At 40.3% G+C, this 21,299-nt stretch overlaps 1 protein-coding gene across 6 annotated transcripts in view; it reads left to right on the top strand.

Moving 5' to 3' along the window:
- Nucleotides 1-21,299, top strand: part of DCAF6 (DDB1 and CUL4 associated factor 6) — a 166,767-nt gene that overhangs the window by 91,058 nt on the left and 54,410 nt on the right. For 2 of the 6 annotated variants that reach the window (XM_034791490.1, XM_034791480.1), the window contains exons 9-12: nucleotides 1,193-1,312; nucleotides 1,548-1,793; nucleotides 7,400-7,567; nucleotides 20,028-20,087. In XM_034791490.1, the coding sequence (XP_034647381.1) occupies nucleotides 1,193-1,312; nucleotides 1,548-1,793; nucleotides 7,400-7,567; nucleotides 20,028-20,087 (594 nt within the window). The remainder of the gene's footprint in view (nucleotides 1-1,192; nucleotides 1,313-1,547; nucleotides 1,794-7,399; nucleotides 7,568-20,027; nucleotides 20,088-21,299) is intronic. The other 4 variants (XM_034791508.1, XM_034791525.1, XM_034791498.1 and 1 more) reach the window with 3 other exon arrangements.

Here is a 21,299-nt window from a genome sequence, read left to right as displayed (position 1 = left end):
TTCTGCAACATCCTTTTCTCTAGCTGTGACAAATGCAGTTTTGCCCCACTCATATCCATCCAGAGTGCTGCTGCAAAGATCATTTTCCTCGTCTGTCACTTTGACCACGTCACCCCTCTCTTTGAATCCTTTCACTGCTTCCCCTTCTCTGTCACATCAAACATAAGCTACTTGTCTTCATTTTCAAGGGCCATCACAGTCAATCCCCATCCTACTTGTCGTCTCTTTTGCTATCAAGCTGTCAATATTTGCCTCAGATTTGCTGATGATGCCAGCTGCCACTGTCCACTTGTTAAATTTTCAAACACCCTCATGCTTTCTCCATGCTGCTTGCCACAGTTGGAAGGCACTCCCTGTAAACATTCACAAAGCTACCTCATTATCCACCTTCAGATCTTTCCTCAAAACTCTCCTTTGTCATAGTTTGTACAAATTTTTTTACAAGGGTTGAATTGCAAGTTTGCTGAAAACTGCCTATCATGCTGACCAATATATTGTCTCATTGTTTCCCTCTAATCCCCCCCGCTTATCTATCCATCTGTTATATTTTGTCTTATGCTTAGTCTCCACCCCAAAGGGTTAACAGTCTGTGTCTTTGTTCTGTGTGTATAGCATCTAGTACAATCGGGTTCTGGTGCATGACTAGGGCTTCTAGGCAATATTGTAATACAAATATGTTTACCTGTGGTCTTGAATACAGCATCTTATAACTAGATACATGTCAGTTGTGCAACAAGTGAAATTTATGGAAATTTGAATTCCTTTCTGCCACTTACATTAGATAGTGGAATAATCAGTAAATCACTTTTCCTGCTTTGAAGGTATTATCTAGTAAAAATGTGCTTTTTAATAATAAATAAAATCATAATAATTGTGGGAATCTGAAACAGCTGACCTCTCAACTTTTCTAACAAGTGTTCAAACTGAATACAGTGGAACTCAGTTACAGAAAGTCAGATATAGGGAAACTCCAATTTAATTGCAAAGCAGAATGAAAGTTGAGGTTTTTTTTAGTTTATTGCCATGTTCAAATTGCAATATGAGTTAGAATAACTTAGTGTTACTCTGAAAAAGTGATTTCACTCTGAGGATACCAATATGTATAACTTCAGTACTATGCTTTTTATATGGAAAAATAAACGAAATTCTTTCCAAAGTTGCAGATAAAATTTCAATATCTTTATTTTTACAGGGGAGCAAAGTCCTAATGTCTCACTGATGCAGAGGATGTCAGACATGCTATCAAGATGGTTTGAAGAAGCTAGTGAAGTTGCGCAGAGCAACCGAGGACGAGGAAGATCTCGGTCTAGAGGTGATAACTTATTTTAGTAAGGATAAACAGAATTGTTGATAGTACAAGGATTTTTTTTTTAACATGAAAGAGGGAAGTTGGATGAACAAGATCTTCTGGATTGGAAGCTTTCTGGGGCACAAACTGTAGTTTTAGTATATTATACAGTACAGAACATTTTATGTTTGCAAAATATTAAATGATCATACTAAAGGGTCCTTCTCTAAATGTGCATTTGCTGTTTTTTTTTCCAAAGGTGGAACCAGTCGACCAGATGCCTCCATTACTAACAACATACCGCCAAGTGCTGAATCAGAGACTGCAATGGAAGTGGATGGTCCTGAACAGCTTCCATCCTCTTCATCCTCTACAATGTCAGCGCAAGCTCCCTCAACGTCTTCCTCAATAGAAACCCCCCCTTCCACATCCTTACTATCCTCACCTGACAATGAACAAAGACCATCTTTGGAGGCCTCTGCTCATCCTACCCTCCATCAGTCTGGTGAGGAGAAATCCATCCAATATGCCATGGCTTATCAAATTACTTAAATAACAAACTACAATTTTATTGTTGACACATTTTTGGTAATTGATTTATAGTCTTGTTGAGGTCATGCATGTCATGAGTGTAGATGAAATATTTCTATTGTTAAGTGATACTCTCAGGTGTGGCTATAAAGAAATTCTCTTTCCCAAAGAGAGAATCTCAAGGAAAATGACTAATCTAGTTTTTAAAAATTAATTATACTTTTTTTGAGGGGAAAACCCTATATTTTGTATTGTTTAACTGTTTTCTTCATGGCATATAAGTAGATAACCTTCCTCTCCTGCTGAGATTTGGCTGCAGTAGCTCCAACACAATGAATAGCAAAATCTGTCATCTTTTGCTCATCAATGGAAATCTGGAATGATACGTCCCTTTCAGCCAGTATATACACCCAGGTCCTATAGAAACCATGCCAGAATCAACTAGGGCAGTGTTGCTTTGCCTGTTGAAAGTATCTGGATGGACAGGGCTCACCTTGTAGAGTATTCTGTTCCATTTATTAATCTAAGTTCTATTTTCACTTCTAATATTGTAACTGAAGTAGTGCCATTGTCTTAAATGGAGATTTACATTTACATTGGCGTAAATGAAAGGAGAATTTAGCCTAGTTGTTAATATCAATGATCTCTTTGTGGGAGAGAGCTGAGAGACACCCCTCTACACCAATACGCAGAAGAGGGACTGTTTGTCCTGGATCCCTGTGGGTGCATAGTAGCTGGCCAGGGATACCACCTGCAAGAGGTGTTGCCAACTACCACAATTTTCTCACAAATCTCTCAATAATTGGTGTGTTTCCTAGAGCCCCAGCTGCTAGAGTCATGTGTTTACATGAGAATCTCAGCTTTCAGTTAAAAAAAAAAAAAAAAAAAGTAAGTTTCTAGTCCTTATGGCTACAGAGAAAAGCTTTAAGATAAGACCTGAGTGCACCCAAAAGTTTGAGAAACTAGAAGGCAAATAATCCCTGCCCTCCAATTATTATTTTTTAAAAATCTCATGATTTTTTTTGAGGCTTGACTTGTGATTTTTGAAAATCTGGGGCAGGCAGTACTGTGTAAGGTCCACCCTCTCTCTTCTGATACTTATTGCAGGCATTGTCTGTTGCTGTCCTTGGAGGAGATGACTGATTGCAACTCTTCCAGGCCCTGAGTGGATGTGCTGGGATGAGGGAGAGATGAGATATTTTTTCCCATCTCACAATCTTCTTTGAGAAGCAGCCATAAGAGGAAAGAGAGAGTGCCATTCACTGTGCTATGTCTGCTACAGTCAGACCCTCTGGGACATTATCAGAAAGGGGCAGGCCAGCACTGCTGCCTAAAAACATGGAAGAAAGAGAAGTTAGATATAAATGGATGTTTATTAAAGGTAATTTTAAAAAACCCAAAAACTTTCAAATATACCAATATTAGTCTGGTATCCCAGTTAACTTTCCCTAAAGCAAACAGCAACAATTTTACTCAGTCCAACTGAAGTGTGGTTCATCTCTCCTAATGAATGAGAAAGTCAGGAGCCCATTTTACTGAATATCAGGGGCTTTCAGTTACCTATAGCTTTTGCACACAGCATATTGATGCTGATACTATAACAACCAAGATTTATATTCACAAATTGTCAAAAGCTCAAGGGCTCTGCTATACATAAAATGCAGCAGATTTCAGCCACCCTCATGTATGATACAGAGAGATGGCCACTAAAGACTACAAATCCCGGTATTGATCTGACTGTCATTTTGCTTTGTTCGTTATATGTCACTGTATACTGGGGCCTGTCGTCCCCATGGCTGCACCTACTGTGTTAGAGAACTGCTGCAGGCTACTTTATTAAACGCTGTGGGTTGCATAATGACAACTGTTATAGTGAATCTCCTCCTGCATTATGTAGTTCTGTACCAGCATTTTTCTGACATCTCTCCTACAGAATGCACACTCACTTGAACAAATTTTTCCTTCTGTATTTCTCTGACTAAGTCTGAAACTTTGGGTAAAAGTTTCTCATGCCAGCATGTGGAGTCCAACTGATACCATTATTTCCCAATATATCCCCCTTCTCTCTCTCTCTCTCCACCACTTCCAATGTCAGATTCCTATCAAACAAGGAACTAAGCAACCTTCACCAAAAAAAATTAATGGAAGGTTGATTCACATCAGGTTTGAAAGATCATATGACTTTTGAGGGCAATGGACATTTTAAACCTACTGTAATTATGTTTAATGAGATCTTTGACTACAACTGGTTAGGATTTCAGTTTTTTGTCTTATCCAGAGATGTTATTCTTACACTGCTCCTGAATTATATGTTCAAATATTAGTTCAGTTATGAATATGAAAAAAATACCACTCTTTGAATAACCAGCATCTCTCCTGCAGGAGTGATTACAGTAGTAACTTATTGGTCAGGAATAACATGATTCACTGAAGTGGGCTGTAGTCCACGAAAGCTTATGCTCTAATAAATTTGTTAGTCTCTAAGGTGCCACAAGTACTCCTGTTCTTCTTTTTTTGAGATGGTAAAGTTGCACATAGAGAGATGTTGTTACAAAGAGGAGGGAGAAAAATTGTTCTCCTTTACCTTTGAGGATAGGACAAGAAGTAGTGGGCTTAAATTGCAGCAAGGGTGGTTTAGGTTGAGCATTAGGAAAAACTTGCTAACTGTCAGGCTGGTTAAGCACTAGAATAAATTGCCAAGGGAGGTTGTGGAATCTCCATCACTGGAGATTTTTAAGAGCAGGTTAGACAAACACCTATCAGGAATGGTCTGCATATTACTTAGTCCTGCCATGAGTGCAGGGGACTAGACTAGATGACACCTTGAGGTCCCTTTCAGTCTTATGATTCTGTGGTTAGTATCTACAGCTGTATCTGCTCACGCAGGAAGGAGGAAATCGTAGCAGTAAGGCAGGAGGAATGAGAGAGGGACATGGAGAGTGAGAAGGGAAAGTGGAAGGAAATGAAGTGTGAGGTGTAGGCAGGGGTGAAAGTAACTTAAAGGACTTACCGGTACGCCGGAGTCCTGAGCGGGGGCGTGGCCTTCACTGGAAGAGGTGGGGCCTCTACCGGAAGAGGCGGGGCCTTTCGAGATTTAAAGGCCCTCGGGCTGTGGCTGGGAGCACCAGGGCCTTTAAATCACCCCGGAGCTACCAGCTGCAGAGGCGGCTGGGAGCCCTGGGGCTCAGGGGAGAATTAAAGGGCCCGGGGCTCCGGCTGCCACGGAGCTCTGGGCCCTTTAAATCACCACAGGAGCCCGGCTGCCAGAGCTCCGGCAGGGATTTAAAGGGCCCAGGGCGCCCCGCAGTGGCCCACGTCTGACAAAGTGGGTATTCAACCACAAAAGTTTATGCTCCAATATGTCTGTTAGTCTGTAAGGTGCCACAGGATTCTTTATCGCTTTTAACCTCCCCTTTGAAACCCAAAGATTTTATTACTGTTTATTTGAATCATAGTACATATTTTAAGTCCTTTGCATACTGTGTTGTCCTCAAAGTATATCATACAATGAATGCCTGACTTCCTATTTCAGAAATACTCCTGTTCTTTTACATTTTGAAAAACAATCTATACAGACAATAGCCAGCACAAAAATAATACAAAATGGAATCTTTGTCACATTAGCCACTTCATCTGAAACTTGTTTATATTCTGTTAGAGAAGTTGAAACCTCTCAAATGTATTATTGGATCATTGTTAAAGCTCCTGTAGTGAGACAAATCACTGGAAACTTTTAACTGTAAAATTGAAATTAATCTTCTGTTTCTTTGAGAGAAATTATAGCTGATAGATTTTCATTGCCCTGTCACTTACAAAAAGTTGTTAAAATGGGTATAAAATGAACATATTAGTTTTGGTTTTTGCTCTGTCTGTCTCACTGAACAGAAACTAGGAAATGTCCATTATTGTGATGGTTTTAATATTAATTTTAATGTGCTGCTGTTTTAAATTGGTGATACATTGTAAACTACTCAGTTTTATGCAACAACCCATATATAAAATGTTAATCAGACTTTATTTCCATAAACTGAGTGGCAGAGAGACACGCACACGTTGATTGTGTTTTTGGATACATTTTCTTTATATTAGATGGTCAGATTAATTGGGACAAAATTGAATCCATAGGTTTGTCCCGAATTTAAGCAAGTTCTATCTTATTTTGAACTGAGGAAGTGCCATTGGCATTTATTTTGTTTTCTGACTCCACTTGCTGGCAAGCTGAACTTCTGCTTGAAGATTCTGACTGCTATTAAAAGATTTAGTAAAGCAGAAATTCATAGACAAGAAAAATCGGTCCTTTTAAAATGTGAGGGGTAACTTTTTAATAACTTTTAAATAACCATGATTTCTGGACTAAGTGGAACTGAATCCTTTAAGCAAATACTGGAAACTGCAATTTTAGCCACAATTGAGAAATAATTTAAAAAATAATTAAAACATACGTGGAACTTTGATTCCCAAAGTTACAAGGTTTTCTGTTATTTGACAACCCCTCCTGGCATATCTGTTTTGCATGCTGGGGTCCTTTTGGATATATATTTTCCGTTTTCCTTCCTGTTACATTTCATCATCAGCGACCAACTGATTGGTTGTAATATCCAAAAGTAGTGATAGACAAGGGACACTGGAACCCAAGACCAGAGGAAACCTGAATAGAGCAAGGGAAGGAGGAGAAACAATTTAGACTCCTGGGTAGTAATGATTGATTTCAGCAAATACCAATGAATCAGAGATGGGCCTGGTACCCGAAGGAAAAGTGGGTAGCTGGCAAATAGTAGGAAGAGGGCACGGTGAGAATAGTTAAGTATTTAAGATGGTATCTAAAGAGAGATTAGTGCTAAAAGGCCAGTGGCAGGAAACCTTGGTGATCCTTTTGAGGTACCTTTTTATGGATCTAGTTAGCAGTGTTTCCAGATTATTATTATTTTTTTTTTTTTTAAGGTTTGTATCTGGGAGTGTATAAGTTGAAGGCTACCAGAAAATAGTTGACAATATTAAAAATTGCTGCTTTCTGCTTGGACATCTGTCACCTCTGTTCATAATCCCCTTCCCAGGTATTTTTTCCCCCTAATGGCAGTTGGGATTATATAACTATTTGGTTAAAATGACATTTTAAAATAAAACCATTAAAGTAAGTGTCTTTGAAGTTTTAGCTCATGGATTAAGATTGCATAACTTTTTCTACTTACCGAGAGTACTAATTTGGTTAAGCATACCAGGAACATATAAAAAGATGAATTTAGGGTTTTTGTTTTATTTTAAATCTATCTTGGTATATTTCATTTTTAAATTTTCTTCAGTTAATCGCTTAAATGGTTGGGGATATGGAGGAGGGCATGTACCATGAAAACTGAACTTCAGACCTCCTGTGATTCATGCATTTAGAAAGGGAAAAACCCAAATTTAAATAAACATTTTGTTTATGTTCTAATTATTGCACTTTAATAAGCTGCCATATAAAAGAAATACTTTGCTTTTATTCCTCGTAGTATCTGTTGCCTTGCTGTTCAGTCATTTGTTCTTTTTATTGTATGTTCTATGCCTTTTTCTTTTACACCTTTTTTTTCCCCTGTCTGTCAGAATTTTTGGCACCTGAGTTAGCTATACTCCGTAGGGGCCTGCAGCGACTGAGGCTTAAGAAGGCTGAACAACAGAGACAGCGAGAGCTAGCTGAGGGTTCAGCACCACAGTCCTCCACCTCTGATCAGTCTTCCCCTAAGGGCTCCTCACAGGACCCTCAGACTTCAGGTTGTCATTTGTCAAGGTTTCTTAAGCAGCTGATGTAGTTATAGTTTGTGCTGCTATTGTTTGCTGAGATGCTTCCTCTTCAGAACAAAACAGTTAATGCACTTGCGGCTTATTTTTACCTTGCGTGTGGTGGTGTTATCACAATTAGATACACACTAATGGCAGCATTACAGTATTTATTTCCCTAATATTGTTGTGAGACATAGTTACATTTAAGCAGGTTCTGAATAGTAGGCTACAGCAAATTTTGCCCAAATAGGATCACAACTTTCCAGAAGGAAGCTGAGCACTGCACATAACCAGAAATGGAGTTGTTTGAGCAGCACTTGTTAGAAAAGTCAATAGTGAAAGTTACTCTCATCTAGATGGAGCAATATATGTTAACACATAAGCACCCAGGGCTACATCTTCATATTGAAGGGGACTGTGTCAGTGAGTCATGTTAAAACTCTATTGGCTATATTCAGGGCTTACTGGCGCTAAACAATTTCACAGTAATGATGTAGTAAACAAAAAGCATATATAGATATTTTTGCTTCACTAAAAATTTCCTTCAGAATAGCATTTGCGCTATGCTCATCGTAAAAATGCCTCTAATAAAAGGATGCTGTATCTTGGCTTCCAGCTCTCTTCCTTTTAAACTTATTCCATATCTTAAATAGACAAAGTGATGCAGAACTGAAGTAAGATGGTTGACTGGTAGATCAATAAGTATATTGGATATAAAAATGCTCATTATATCTGATGTTAATTTTTGACAGACATAATAAGGAATTGAAAAGATCTCTCCTCTCAGTTCTATCTCACAGGAATCGCACACCCATGTACAATTGGTGCCACTCATTTATTTATGGAAATATTAGGAGTTTGGAATAAACCTTACGGGCTTGCTGTCGTCAACTCAAGAAAAATCTATTCACCTGATCTTGTCTAAAATTCTCAATCCCAGAAATAATTACAAGTTACTAGCTGTTATGAATGGTGTTCACCAGAAATTTGATGTAATCATGAAACTTGTGCATATGCAGCCTTAACTTTGCCGTTCCTGAATCATGAATGCTTAACTTTGCAGATTTAATATTGTCTTAATATACTGTATTTTTGCATGGACTCTCCTTTTTCTTTTTTTAGGGCCAAATTATGTCACCCATATTCCTCTTGAGTAGCACGTTGCTCCATCGGTAGTTCCATTGAAACTATGAGTAGGGGTTACACAATCTGGTCTTTAACGTTTGCCTAGAGTATTTGGGTAGGTGGCACCAAAATATCAGAAGGAAAACCAGGTTTGCATGCTGTGATGCTGAAAAAGATGCCTCATGCACAAAACTGTTTACAGTGCCAGGTCACATGGAAAACTTTATGAACCCCTTGTCTCCTTGTGTGTTGAATGAGGCATGGCTTACTACTTTCATACTATGATCTTTAATTAGCTATGCATGCAAGCACAGTGTAGCCTTCTATCATTTAGAGTGTTGAAATATTTTTAACAAGTTCCATCATTTAGCTACTTTACAAGTCCGAACTCCTAATTCATGTAAATTATAGAACTCTTAATTCAGCCAAATCAAAAACTATTTTTACAAGAACACAGACACCTTTATTCCTGAAGAAACTATTTACCTAACTATTTGCTAAATTTCAACTTTCTGTCCCTCTTTCCCCCTTATTTTCTCTCCCCCCCCCCCCCCCCTTTTGGCACTTTTATAAGTGGAATAGCATTTCTTTCCAGTTTTCCCTTTTTTTAAAAAAAAAGCACTCTTTGGGTAGTGACTGAGCCTAGACTGTTCATTGTGAAAGATAAATGTTTAGAAAGCTATACACTACTGAAAGCAAGATCATAGAATGGAAACACTCTGACAATATTAACTATGGCTGTGGCTAGTGTTCCAGCTAGAATATGTAGATATTGAATTTAGCATAGTTGCTAGCATTGGAAAGTCTTTTCCAGGGACAATTTTCAAATGGGTTGGACGTTGGAGACCCCAGGCCCTGGGGGACTGAGTGTACATTCTGGTGTTGCTGCTGACACCAGTGGCTGCCTCCTTGCATGTGGAAAAAGGCCAGTAGAGCAGGGAAGACAATGGTGACAACAAGAGAAGTGGTCTCTGCCCTGTGGCAAGAACTCAATAGCTACTCCTGACAGAGAAAGCCAGGACAAAGGCAAAAATCTTGTTGGCTGTTGTGCTTGTGAAAAGAAAATACTGGCCATTATTCCTCTGATGGACTGAACAATAAGATTTATTGACCCAGAAGACAAACCTTGACAGACAAAGCCAAAGCTAACATTTATGTTCTGGGTCAATAAATATTAATACTAATTCAGAGATGAAGTGTGGGATTTTCAGAAACACCAAGTGCTAGCCTAGCTTTACTCACATTGATGTCAATGATAAAATTCCTATTGACTTCAGTGTACGAAAAGTTAGGCCAGGATTCTGCTTTTGAAATACATCAATCTCCAGATGGGAATGTATTACTATTACTTTGAGTATGTGTCAGTGTGGATCAACGTTCCTTTTAAGCTGCACAGCCATGCAACAATCTTGTATATACAGCACAGGTCAGAAACCATGCTGCTATGTTTCTTCTCTGTGGCCCCAGTAGGGGTGTGGTGTGGCCCTATAAGAACCTGCTTTGCTCGTTCCCCCTCCCACTGTGACAGTGCATGCAATTATAGAATCATAGAATATCAGGGTTGGAAGGGACCTCAGGAGGTCATCTAGTCCAATCCCCTGCTCAAAGCAGGAGCTATCCCCAAATCCCTAAATGGCTCCCTCAAGGATTGAACTCCCAACCTTGGGTTTAGCAGGCCAATCCTCAAACCACTGAGCTATCCCTCCCCCCTGCCTCTTCACTGATGGGTGTGTATGTGTGTGTGTGAGGGGGGGAGTGCTTCTAGTATCAGGGACACAGTTGGGGTGTCCTTTGTGCAGGATCTCAGGTGAGGGATCTGGCTGAGCTCTGTGATGGCTAATCAGGTCTAGCGGACAGTCAGGACACCCACCCACCCCCACTTGCAAACCTGGCAGTTCAATACAAGAAATGTGGCCATTGCTGCTGCAGAGAGGGGCCCAGGGAGGGGGCGGGTCTGAAACCCTGGCCTGGAGGAAGTATGGTCTGATGCCAGAGATTGCTGGCCAGGCTCCTAAGATGACTGCTGTGGAGAAAATTCTGGGGACAGGGACCCATGTGAGAGATCGGGGAGGACACTTTAGGGCAGCATCTCCTGCACACTCTCCCCATCCCCAACCCTACCTTTATACATCCCTCACTGTGTTTAAAAAAAAATAAAAAGGTGGTGGTGGCAGGGAAAGCTTGCCCAAGGACAAAAATGTAGTGCTTAGTGGAGTTTGTAACTCACTCAGTACAAAAAAAATTTAGAGAGAACATTGGTGTGGATTCCACTGTAGGTGTGCATACATATGAGGCTGAAAATTTTCAAGTATCCATTGGGGTTGTGCATGTGCCCTGTGTTATCTCATTCTCCCATGCAAGGACATCAAGTGTGGAGTGGTTTTGACCCTCCCGTAGTTCCCTCTTACTGCACGTAGCAGCAAGATGGAATCTTGGTGAGTGATCCCCTAGTTCTTAGCTTCATCTAAATGTTACTACAAATCTTCTGAATTCTTCAGAACTCCTTTGATAACCTTTATCTTTGACCAGTGTGATCATATTGCTGTATCTTGACCAATTGATGTCTAGACACAGATGTACAGACCTAGAGTGGGATCTGTTGTATAGGGTTCCTTAACATCCACTGTCCATCTTCCCTATTCTTCATGGACCCTTCTCACAAAAGCTTGTTGCAATCAGAAATGGCCTCATTACCTCATCTAGGAGCTGCAGAGAAGGTTCCAAAGGAATTCAAGGGAAGGGTTTCTACGCCTGGTATTTCCCAATCCCAAAGAAGAAAGGGGGTCTTTGTCCTATCCTGTATCTAAGGAGACTCAACAAATACATATGCCATCTCAGGTTGAGGATGGTAATGCTTGTCTCTATCATCCCATCTGTCCAAATTCAAGACTGGTTCATGTCTCTTGACTTGCAGGATATGTACTTTCATACCACGTCTATATGGGCCACAGATGTACCTCAAATTCACAATAGGGCCCAACTATCTTCTTTCGAGTGGTGGTACCTATGTGTATTCTACTGTGATCACACAGGTGCTCCATGTGCCTGAGGCAGAAGATTTTTGCTAGCAGAGTCTGTTAGTCCTCACCTGTGCCCTTCTTTTTCTCATGCTTTAACCAATGTTAAAAGGGGTGATGTGGACCAGCGCCCTCTCCAGTTCCTTTCTACCGCTGCATGGCCTGAGATGAAACCCTTCTCTGTCCATGAAGTAGTTCTTCAGTGTTTTTCCTGTAAATATTGTAAAGATAGTTCTTATTAGATAATTTTTAGTGATGGCTTTTATGGTATCTAGCTAGTTAAGATTCAGGGGTTCCTCCCCTACCTTTCCCTCCTCTCCCGCATATAGAATGACTATTATGTCCAAATTTCCAGGCTTAAAGAATGGTAGTTCCTGTGTCAGGGCTTTCCTGATCACAATGACTATTGGAAGTGCTTCTGCTGCCTTGGAGAATGTCACATAGCTTTGAAGTCCCTGGAGATATATACTCCAGTACCGGAGAGAAAATTTCATAGACCACAAGCATACAACCCTAGGCCAGCACCACAACCACTTTACTATCAGAGGTAGATGGAATATGAACAGACAAATTTAAAAACAGGACCCAGAAGACCAAGCATAATGCTCCATCTCCTTCCAATCACAGCCTCCTGTTAAGAAATTCTTTTGATGAGAATCTTTGAGAGCTGAGAACCAAGGCAGTTGCCACCTGCTTCATCTGAGAACGGTGATAACCATTTTGGTGGCTGCTTAACTTGCTTTTCCCATGCTTGGTGGATGGTAACGGACAAATGGATTCTTGACATTCATTCATTTCAGCTCTGTCATAGAATTCCTCTCCCCTTCCAAAACTCCCTTCCCCATCCCTCTTCAGAGACCACTCTCACAAGAAGATATTTATTCAAGAGGTAAACTTTCTCCTCCAGCAGGGGGACATGGAGCCAGTACCTGCTCAATATCAGTGGAAGGGATTTACTCAAAATATTTTTACCCCTCTCATGGGAGTTCCTAAGGTTCATTGTTGGTCTGGACCATTATAAATATAGGGTGCTCCCCGCTGACTTAGCAACAGCGCCAAAGGTAGTGTCAGTTGTAGCAGTGCACTTTTGATGCCACAGATCATCAGTCTTTCCCTACCTTGGCAATTGTCTATTGACAGGGAAATCTTATCGGGAGGTATCAAGAACAACCTCATCCCTGATCACTAGCATCACTGGGACTCTGTGTCAACACAGAAAAGTCTGTTTTAATTCTTACACAGATTGTAGTTTATTGGAGCAACTTTGGACTCTTTCACTTTCAAAGCATAACTCCCTGAGGACACATTTCAATCCAAAAAGAATCTTGCTACTCAGCTCAGACAGAGCCCACAAACATGGTTCGTTAATGCCTCATCCTCTTATGTTACATGGCATCCTGCACTTAATGTGATGCCCTTTGCAAGACAGTACCTCTGTTGCCTATAGGCCTAGGTTTCTGACTGTCTTTACCAAGCAGGGGAAACATGTAAATATTAGTCTCCCTTCTTCCCAGGGTGTGAGATTCTCTAACTTGGTGGGAGAACGGAGACCATATATATGTGGGAGCCCCTTTCATTCCCCCTCCACCTGAGAAAACTTCAATCACCAGATGCTTCTTTGTTGGGATGGGGCACCCATCTCGACAAGCATAAAGCACAACTAACGTGGACTCCCTGGGAGTCCAGGATGCACATAAACCTCTTTGAACTGAAGGCAGTCCAAGAGGCTTGCAAATAATTCCTTCCACTAATACAAACTTAATACATTCAAGCAAACAACCTGACTCTGGTATCCCCAGCATGCTAGAATACCCTCTCTCCTTAAAGATGTTAGGTCTGTCCCTTATCTCTCTATGGGTGCACTTAGCAGCTCTCAACACCCGATTTAAATTTGATGTTTTTAATTTAAACTAGATTTTTATGATTTTGTTGTTTAAATATTAATACATTTTTATTTTTATAAACCTGATTAAAATGAAAACTGAACTTTAATATGAAATATATTAAGACCTAAACTTACTATAATCTCTTAAAACATTTTAAATAAAAAATAAACATGCTGACTCCATGAGCCTCTGTCAAAAACTTTGAGTTAAAGGCTGCTTTTCTATATAAAGATAGAATTGGGGGGAAAACCTTTGTCTTTTGAGTTGAGCTTTATAAAGATGGCACAATAGGTCATGTACTATGTTAAGGGCTTGTTTTGTTTAATAACAATACATTTTATATTCTATTTTGTGGGCTTAATTAAATTCCAGTTACCATCCTAATGCAGCTTGACATAAATCATGAGCAAAGAGTTAATTATCTAGGAAATAAGCAATATATCATTCCCCATTTTCTAACATACTAAAAATGTACAATTAATAAGAATCTGAAAATATTAAGCTATATGATTGCTTAAATAAATGTATAAAGTTATAGTGCACCCTGCTAGGTAGCAATAAGATGTACCAAATCTAGCTAAAGGCTGTGTATTTAGTTTTAAATCAATGTGATTTAATGGCTTGTATTACCTAATGAGAATACATCTTTCTTTAGAAAATAACTGAAGTACAAATGGAAAAGTAGATTAAAATCAGTTCTTTAACTTGAGGCTTCCTACTTGGTGATTTACATCTCCTTGATTTGAATCATTCTAGCCTGCTGGGCATTGGAAATGGAAATTATTAGTCCAGGATATCTCTTGAACTTGCATCTTTTCCTGCTTTCCCCAATTTCTTTTCCTGGTTTCTTCTCATGAAATTGTTTTGATCTAGGTGGGAAGTCTCTTCCCTCCTGAAGGCAAGAGCTGTATATTTTCAATACTTCCTGCTTCTGGGTGGACATGCAATACTGAGTGGACATGTATTCTCTTGATATCTTGGCACTTCAGGACCCTGGTGGTGCACAAAAATGTGTGTGTGGGGGGGGGGAGTTAGCCAACCATTTCATAACATTTAGAAAAAAATGGATCTAGAAAGGGGCAGAGGTTTGGGGTATTGAAGGTATTTGTGTTTTTTTTTTTTAACAGGACTCTCATATACACTGTTCTTGCTTATAATTACAAATTGTTAGCCACACTCTCTCTAACTGATATTATTCCGTCTCTTCTCCCTCAAAACTCACTTTTGATATTCTCTCTAGCAAAGCAATATACTTCATTGTTGCAGTGTTACTTACATACAGTAAGCACCTTTTGCCTTGTTAGGTCATGATTGAGATGAGGCAGTATATTCCGTTTTCTTTTTTACATAGACTCTTCTTCCAGCTCCTCGCAGTAGTAGAAGCCCAACCTTTGTTGTAGGTTGTAGATACAGAAAACATATTGCTCTCATCTGCAAGAGCAATCTTTTGTTCTTGTTGATCCCCCAGCTAAAGTACTGCATTTGCAATTGTGGCATTTCAGAAGCAGAATGTGCTACCCATATTTAACATGTGGTTAGCCTTTGTCCATTTTTATGTAGTGAAAAGTGTTTTTATTTTATATAGGGTCAAAGCCTGAAGTCCTTACTTCAGTTTTTACTCAGCCCTCAGGGAAAGAACCTCTTTTAGTTAGGAGTTGTGCTGGAGTAAGGACTTTATAAAAACTAACCAGGGAGTCCAGTGTTTGACCTATACATATTTATTTGGTGTCCTTTGCTATACCATCTAGATGCTATACAAAATTTAAAAAAATAGTACTTAAGCATTTTCCACAATGTACAGAGAGAATAGAATCCCAACCTGTTGTAGCTATTAACCCATCCATTTCCCAAAAGCCCTATACGTATCAGTAATAATGACGATAGCTAAAAAGATATAATCTAAAGATTGCTAACCTAAGGCTCTGAAAGGGAGTAAATTCCGCAATCTCCTTTTTGAGCACTTCTGCCACCATTCTCCAGGAGTTCCATCTAAGAACTGACAGTGAGCATAAAGCAACTGATCAGAAATCTTGCTATGATATAGGGAAAAGAAACTGTCTTTAAGGTTGAGAGAATGCACCATCGTTAGTGATTTAGGCAGGGCCGGCTCCAAGCACCAGCTTAACAAGCAGGTGCTTGGGGCGGCCAAGGGAGAGGAGCAGCACCTGCGGTAATTCGGGGCGGCAGGTCCCTCACTCCCTCTAGGAGCGAAGGACCTGCCGCTGAACTGCCGCTGCCGATCAAGGCCTTTTTTGGGGGGGGCGGGGAGCGGCAGAAATGCTGGAGCCGGCCCTGGATTTAAGTGAAAGCTTCCTGCTATGAGGGAGTGACTGAAGTAAGTTCTCATAGCCAAATTCTCCACTACTGCAAATACCAATATCTAGAAAAATGGCTCTGTTAAATTCTCTAATATGTAATTGAGTGCATCACTTTGTGTAACTATTTTCTTTGCACAAAAAACAAAGCCGAGACAAATATGTATTTATTTAACATGGTCTCCAGATTAATCTACAGTATATGTACTGTCTCTTAGGACTTTTAAAGCATCTTTCACTCTCTATTTGAGGCCTGGCTACATACAGATTTGTACTGCTATAACTATTTTGGTTAGGGGGTGATTTTTTTCTATGTTTTACTTATAATAGGTAGCCCAGTACAGTCCCTAGTTGCAGACATAGTTATGCCATTATAAAGGTGGTTTAGCTTCTTCCCCTTCCCCTACGGAAATAGCTATACCCGTATAAATGACCTTTACATCTCTGCTAGGGGAGTTGCGCCACTTTAACTGTGCGGGTATGAATACAGGTATACTTAAAATGGTACAACTAGTATGTAGACAAGTCATTAGTATTCACAAATTGGGTGGCTTAACGGTGGGTGACATGGAAGTATTTTGGTCTAATTAAATGCTACTTGACTTAAGCAGGAGGGGTGAAGAGGAGCATTCAGCATATAACTTCTTTCTAAATTGCTTTTTACATTCTGCTTGAGGCTCCCCAAATTTATGCATCTCCAACTCCCTCTCTAAGTGGTGCTCTAATTTAGAGTGTGCGGGCAACATGGCAAACTGCACTGGGACATAGACCCAGCCTGTGGATGCTCAGGTAAGTGCTGGTTTTTTTTGTTTTTTTAACTATATGGCACAGTTTTACTAACATTTTTTCAAAAGCTTTATCACAAAGGATTTAAAGTTATATATTTTCAGTATATTTACAAAACCAAGCCATATATTTTAAAAAAGGCACTTACCTGACCTTCTCTAGGATGGTTCCATGCTTGCGTTCAGTTCCCTATCTGAGCTGGGGAGTTACAGCATTTTGCATTCTCCAGTGCCACTTGGAATGGGAGCTGGCAATCTGTGACTTCGGGGAGACTTGAAAAAGAAAAACACAAAGTGATTGTAAAATGTCTACGTGCTGAATGCTTTTCTTAACCATGTTATGTGAGATGTTTAGCACATTCCCTAGAACTGTTTTATTTAAAAATTCTTGCAGGTAACATTCAAGTTAAGTGTTTCCAATACAGTGAAACTGTAAACCACTGAATTGTATGACTTCAAATAGCAGTAAAATACAGGTGATTTAAACTTGCGTTTGTAGGGAAATCTAAAAACTTTTGCATTGCTAGTTTCTATGATTGAACATGATACAGATGTTTTATTTCTTGTAAGTAAATGCTGTGTTAAATATCTACATTATTCTTTAATGAATGGAGACAATATGCTTGATGCACAAAACTTAGGGACATGGTGATAAATTTAACTGTTTACCAGTTGACATAACTAAAATATTAGTTTAGTCATGCCCTTTCTAATCACCTAGAATTGAGGTAAAAACTGACAAGAAGATTTTAGCATTCTTAAACTTTCAGGGCCGATTAGAATGTTTGAAAGAATTCTTAATCATTTCTCATGTAAGGGCTACTTTTTTAATAAAAGAAAGTGTAAGCAAGTAACAAGAACAGGATTTCTTAGTATCACAGGGCTGGCTAGATTCTTACTGGCTCTATGTGGATGGACAAATCCCTGTTCCCCCTTTTGCTCCTATATGGAGGCTAATTGCAGTGGGTGAGACCGTGCATGGCCTGGGAGTCCATCCCCTGCACCAATGAGCAGAACTGGCCTGTCTCGGTGGAAGGGGGCACAGGCTTTACCTTTCAGAGTGTATAATTGGGTCACTAGGACTGCATTGTGGCAGCTGGAACTGGAGTTGGGCACAATGCATTGAAAAATTGTACTGAGGTGGTGCATCTCCATGCCACTTTCTCCCCCCTGGCTGTGATTTGAAACCACACTTTAGCACACTGTGTAAATACCTCTGTGCTAAATTAGAGGTTCCCTTGCAGCTCTTGTGAAGTGTATTGTATGTACTCGAAGGTAGAGTGTACTGTTATTGAGACTCATTTTCACTTGAGATCTAAGTTAGCATTTGAATCTAGGGGACTGATTTTGTGGACTGACCAAGCTGTGTTTGGTACAAGACTGGGACACGAGTGGGCAAAGATGTCTTTTGAGCCACTTTTATCTTCCATAGCAGGCAGAGAGTCCACTGCATCTCCCTACAGCTGCCAGCCTAACTCTCCCCAATCTGGCTGTGGCTGGGGGGCGGCAGCGAGGGCTCGGAGCCGAAGCCTGGCCATCATAAAAACTGGGCAGGCAACTGTGGGGAGCTGCTGCGGACCCTCTGCCTGCCCTGGGCAGGGGGGCCTAAGCAGCCCCCAGGCAGCTCCACAGGTCACCAAACAGCAATGACTAGTGGCACTGGAACAGGGGGTGGGGATGGGCCTTGCCTTTTCCCTCTCCCCCTCTTCTTTCCCCTCTGAAGCCCCAACCTCCCGGCCAGGCCACTGGGGAGCCGAGCCATGGGGAGCTGCAGCGGACCCTCCAGGGTGCGGGGGGTGGGTGAGCTGAGAGCAGCACCTGGATGTGTCCCAGGCTCCCCGCCCAGCCAAGGACAGGTGGAAGGTCTCCAACTCCCACAGCTACCCACGCGGCTCTCCCCAACCCAGCTCTGGCTGGGAGGTGGGATGCTTCGGAGCCTCAGCCTGGCCACGATAAGTAGAGCTCCACAAATCCGTGGACATCCGCAGACAATTTTTGCAGATCGGATGCAGATACACATTTTTGTATCCGCACAGGACTCTAGGAATAATAGCTTAGTCATTATTACAAAATTTCAAATACTGAACTAATTTATGTGCATCACCTGGAATTAGGGATGCCACAGAAATAAGATATGTTCTTTTTAGAGATGACAAGGGAAATAGCTTTCACAGAAGATGTTTAATTTTTGCATCAGTAATGTGTCCGCCATGTGATGCATCGAAAGTGATAACTGTTAACTGATGATGTCTAACAGAAAAATCTTCTTTTGTGATCCTATTCCATTATAAACTGAAACGTCATATAAGTCATCATGCCATGGTGCTATTTGATAACTGAGAATTTAAGTCTTCATGAATTTTTATCAGACTCCACTCAGGTTATAGCAGCCAAGAGTCTGCAGAGCTGTTGAATTATTTAGTATATGAACTGGAAATTTTTTTTGTGCTTTTAGCATTTAAAGGCCACATTTAAAAAAAAAAAAACCCACACATTTGTTGCTCTATTTGGAAATCCTTCTCAGCTCTTAAATTCTATGGTGATAGGTGCTTTAAAAATTCTTGAGAATTCTAACGCCATATTTGAAGACACTGGTCTAATATTGCTTATTCTTCTGTGAAGTTTTAGATCACATTTATTCTTATAAGACTCGGGGGGCATACCTTCGCTCTTTAATTTAAGTTGCAGTTGAGTTTGGTGATGGGAGCATGGAATTTAGGAGTCATGACTCTTCAGGTATTGTTCCTGGCACAATAAAAGTTCTAGGTATAGTTCATCATCTTGATTTAAGCTCAGTTATCTGATCCCAACTAGCATTGCCTTGAAAAGGCTGATAAATGTATTGAGATCCTTGCAACAATAAGTCTTTTGGTCTTGCATCTGAAGAAGTGAGGTTCTTACCCACGAAAGCATATGCTCCCAATACTTCTGTTAGTCTCAAAGGTGCCACCGGACCCTCTGTTGCTTTTTACAGATTCAGACTAACACGGCTACCCCTCTGATTCTTTTGGTACAGTTATAGTACAGGTTAACATGCCTGAAATTGGAAGGGAAAAACACAGCTTCTTTGATATCTTGTCGGCATACTTTTAGGGAAAATACTAAATGCTCGCGTAAAGAAATGTGTCATGGTCAGAAGCATGTGGCTTTGCTCCTGTAGCACAGCTGAAAAATGCATTATAAATTACTGGCCACTTAAGAAACAAGCCCAAATGCTTTCTTACATTGCTACCTTATTTATTTTAAACTAACATATGATCATGACATTGCTATGCAGTTTTCTGCTGCTTATATTTTAAGTTGAAATCTCATTTCTGTTTCAGATTCTCCTTCCTCTGTGGTTAACAAACAGCTCGGATCCATGTCACTTGATGAGCAACAGGGTGCGTTTGATAGGAAATATGCTATACCCAGCCATAGTTCACTACAATGCAGACTTCCTTTTTAAATTTCAGTTCATGATGATAAACATGCTGTTCATCTTCATAAACTAGAATTCCTTAAGCAGACCTGCGTTGGAAATGCCATAATACTCAGTTAAAATGATATCCTCTGCAAAAGTAGTGTAAATTTATTTTTAAAAATTTGCCCTTACCACCAATTTGATGTTTAACATAAAAGTTATACTCCACTCTGACACATTGTAAGTGAATTTAGGAAAAAAAATGTTTTTTAATCAAAAGTAAAATTGCAAATTAGTTTTTAAACTGGTGTTTACAGATGGTAAACTCCTCTTGGCCCATTAAGGGGAGTTACCTTTTGGGTGAAACTTGCCTTTAACCAGATAAAGACAAATAAGCTGGCCTACGGAGGGGATTTTGTGGATGTTGAGGAAGAAAAATCCATCCAATTTGTGGTTGGGGCAGTGGGCTGCATGCAGCACCCACCTGTTACCTCAGCCTGTTGGTTGAAAGCAGCAACTTCTATGTGCCGTTTTTGCTGTGTCTTAAGATCACCTTACTTCTGTAATCAGTGGTCCCATGTCTCCTCTGGGAATGTCTACACAGCGAAGAAAAATCCATGGCTGGCCTGTGCCCGCTGACTCGGGCTGCAGGGCTCTTTCATTACTGTGTAGACTTCCGGGGTGGGGGCCTGAGTTCTGGGACCCTCCCACCCTGAAGGGTGAGCCTCAGAAGATTTGGATGCTTATCTCAGCCCTTAAATCTTCGAAACATGACTAGAAAGCTCAGAAAGAGACTTGTCTGTTCCAGTCACAGCTGGAATCCAGAAGTGTTGAGTTGATAACAAAAATGAAACCATGAACCTTCAAGATGCTTTGGTCCCAGAAATCAGGCAAGGTTTGGAAGTTTCCTTGTTATCTTTCCACGCTGGTTCGCTTGCCCTTAGAACTGCCTTGCGTCTTAGAATAGGTAATTACATAAATGAAATAGAACTTAATTTCTAATAGCTGCATTCTTCCATAGTGTTTATGCTGTTGTGCTGATGTATGGAGATTTCCTCTCACAAATCAGTTTTGTATATGTAATAAAAATAAATATATCTGTTTATCTAAAACTTAATGGTAAACCTACTTTATGATCACTTATTTAAGACAACGACTCTCCTACTGTGATCTTGGGACCACCAGAAGAGAA

The sequence above is a fragment of the Trachemys scripta genome, chromosome 1 (assembly GCF_013100865.1).
Source record: "Trachemys scripta elegans isolate TJP31775 chromosome 1, CAS_Tse_1.0, whole genome shotgun sequence".
Classification (NCBI taxonomy): Eukaryota; Metazoa; Chordata; order Testudines; family Emydidae; genus Trachemys; species Trachemys scripta.
Note: the sequence above shows the minus strand (reverse complement) of the source record. Positions and strands in the feature narration are given on the sequence as shown.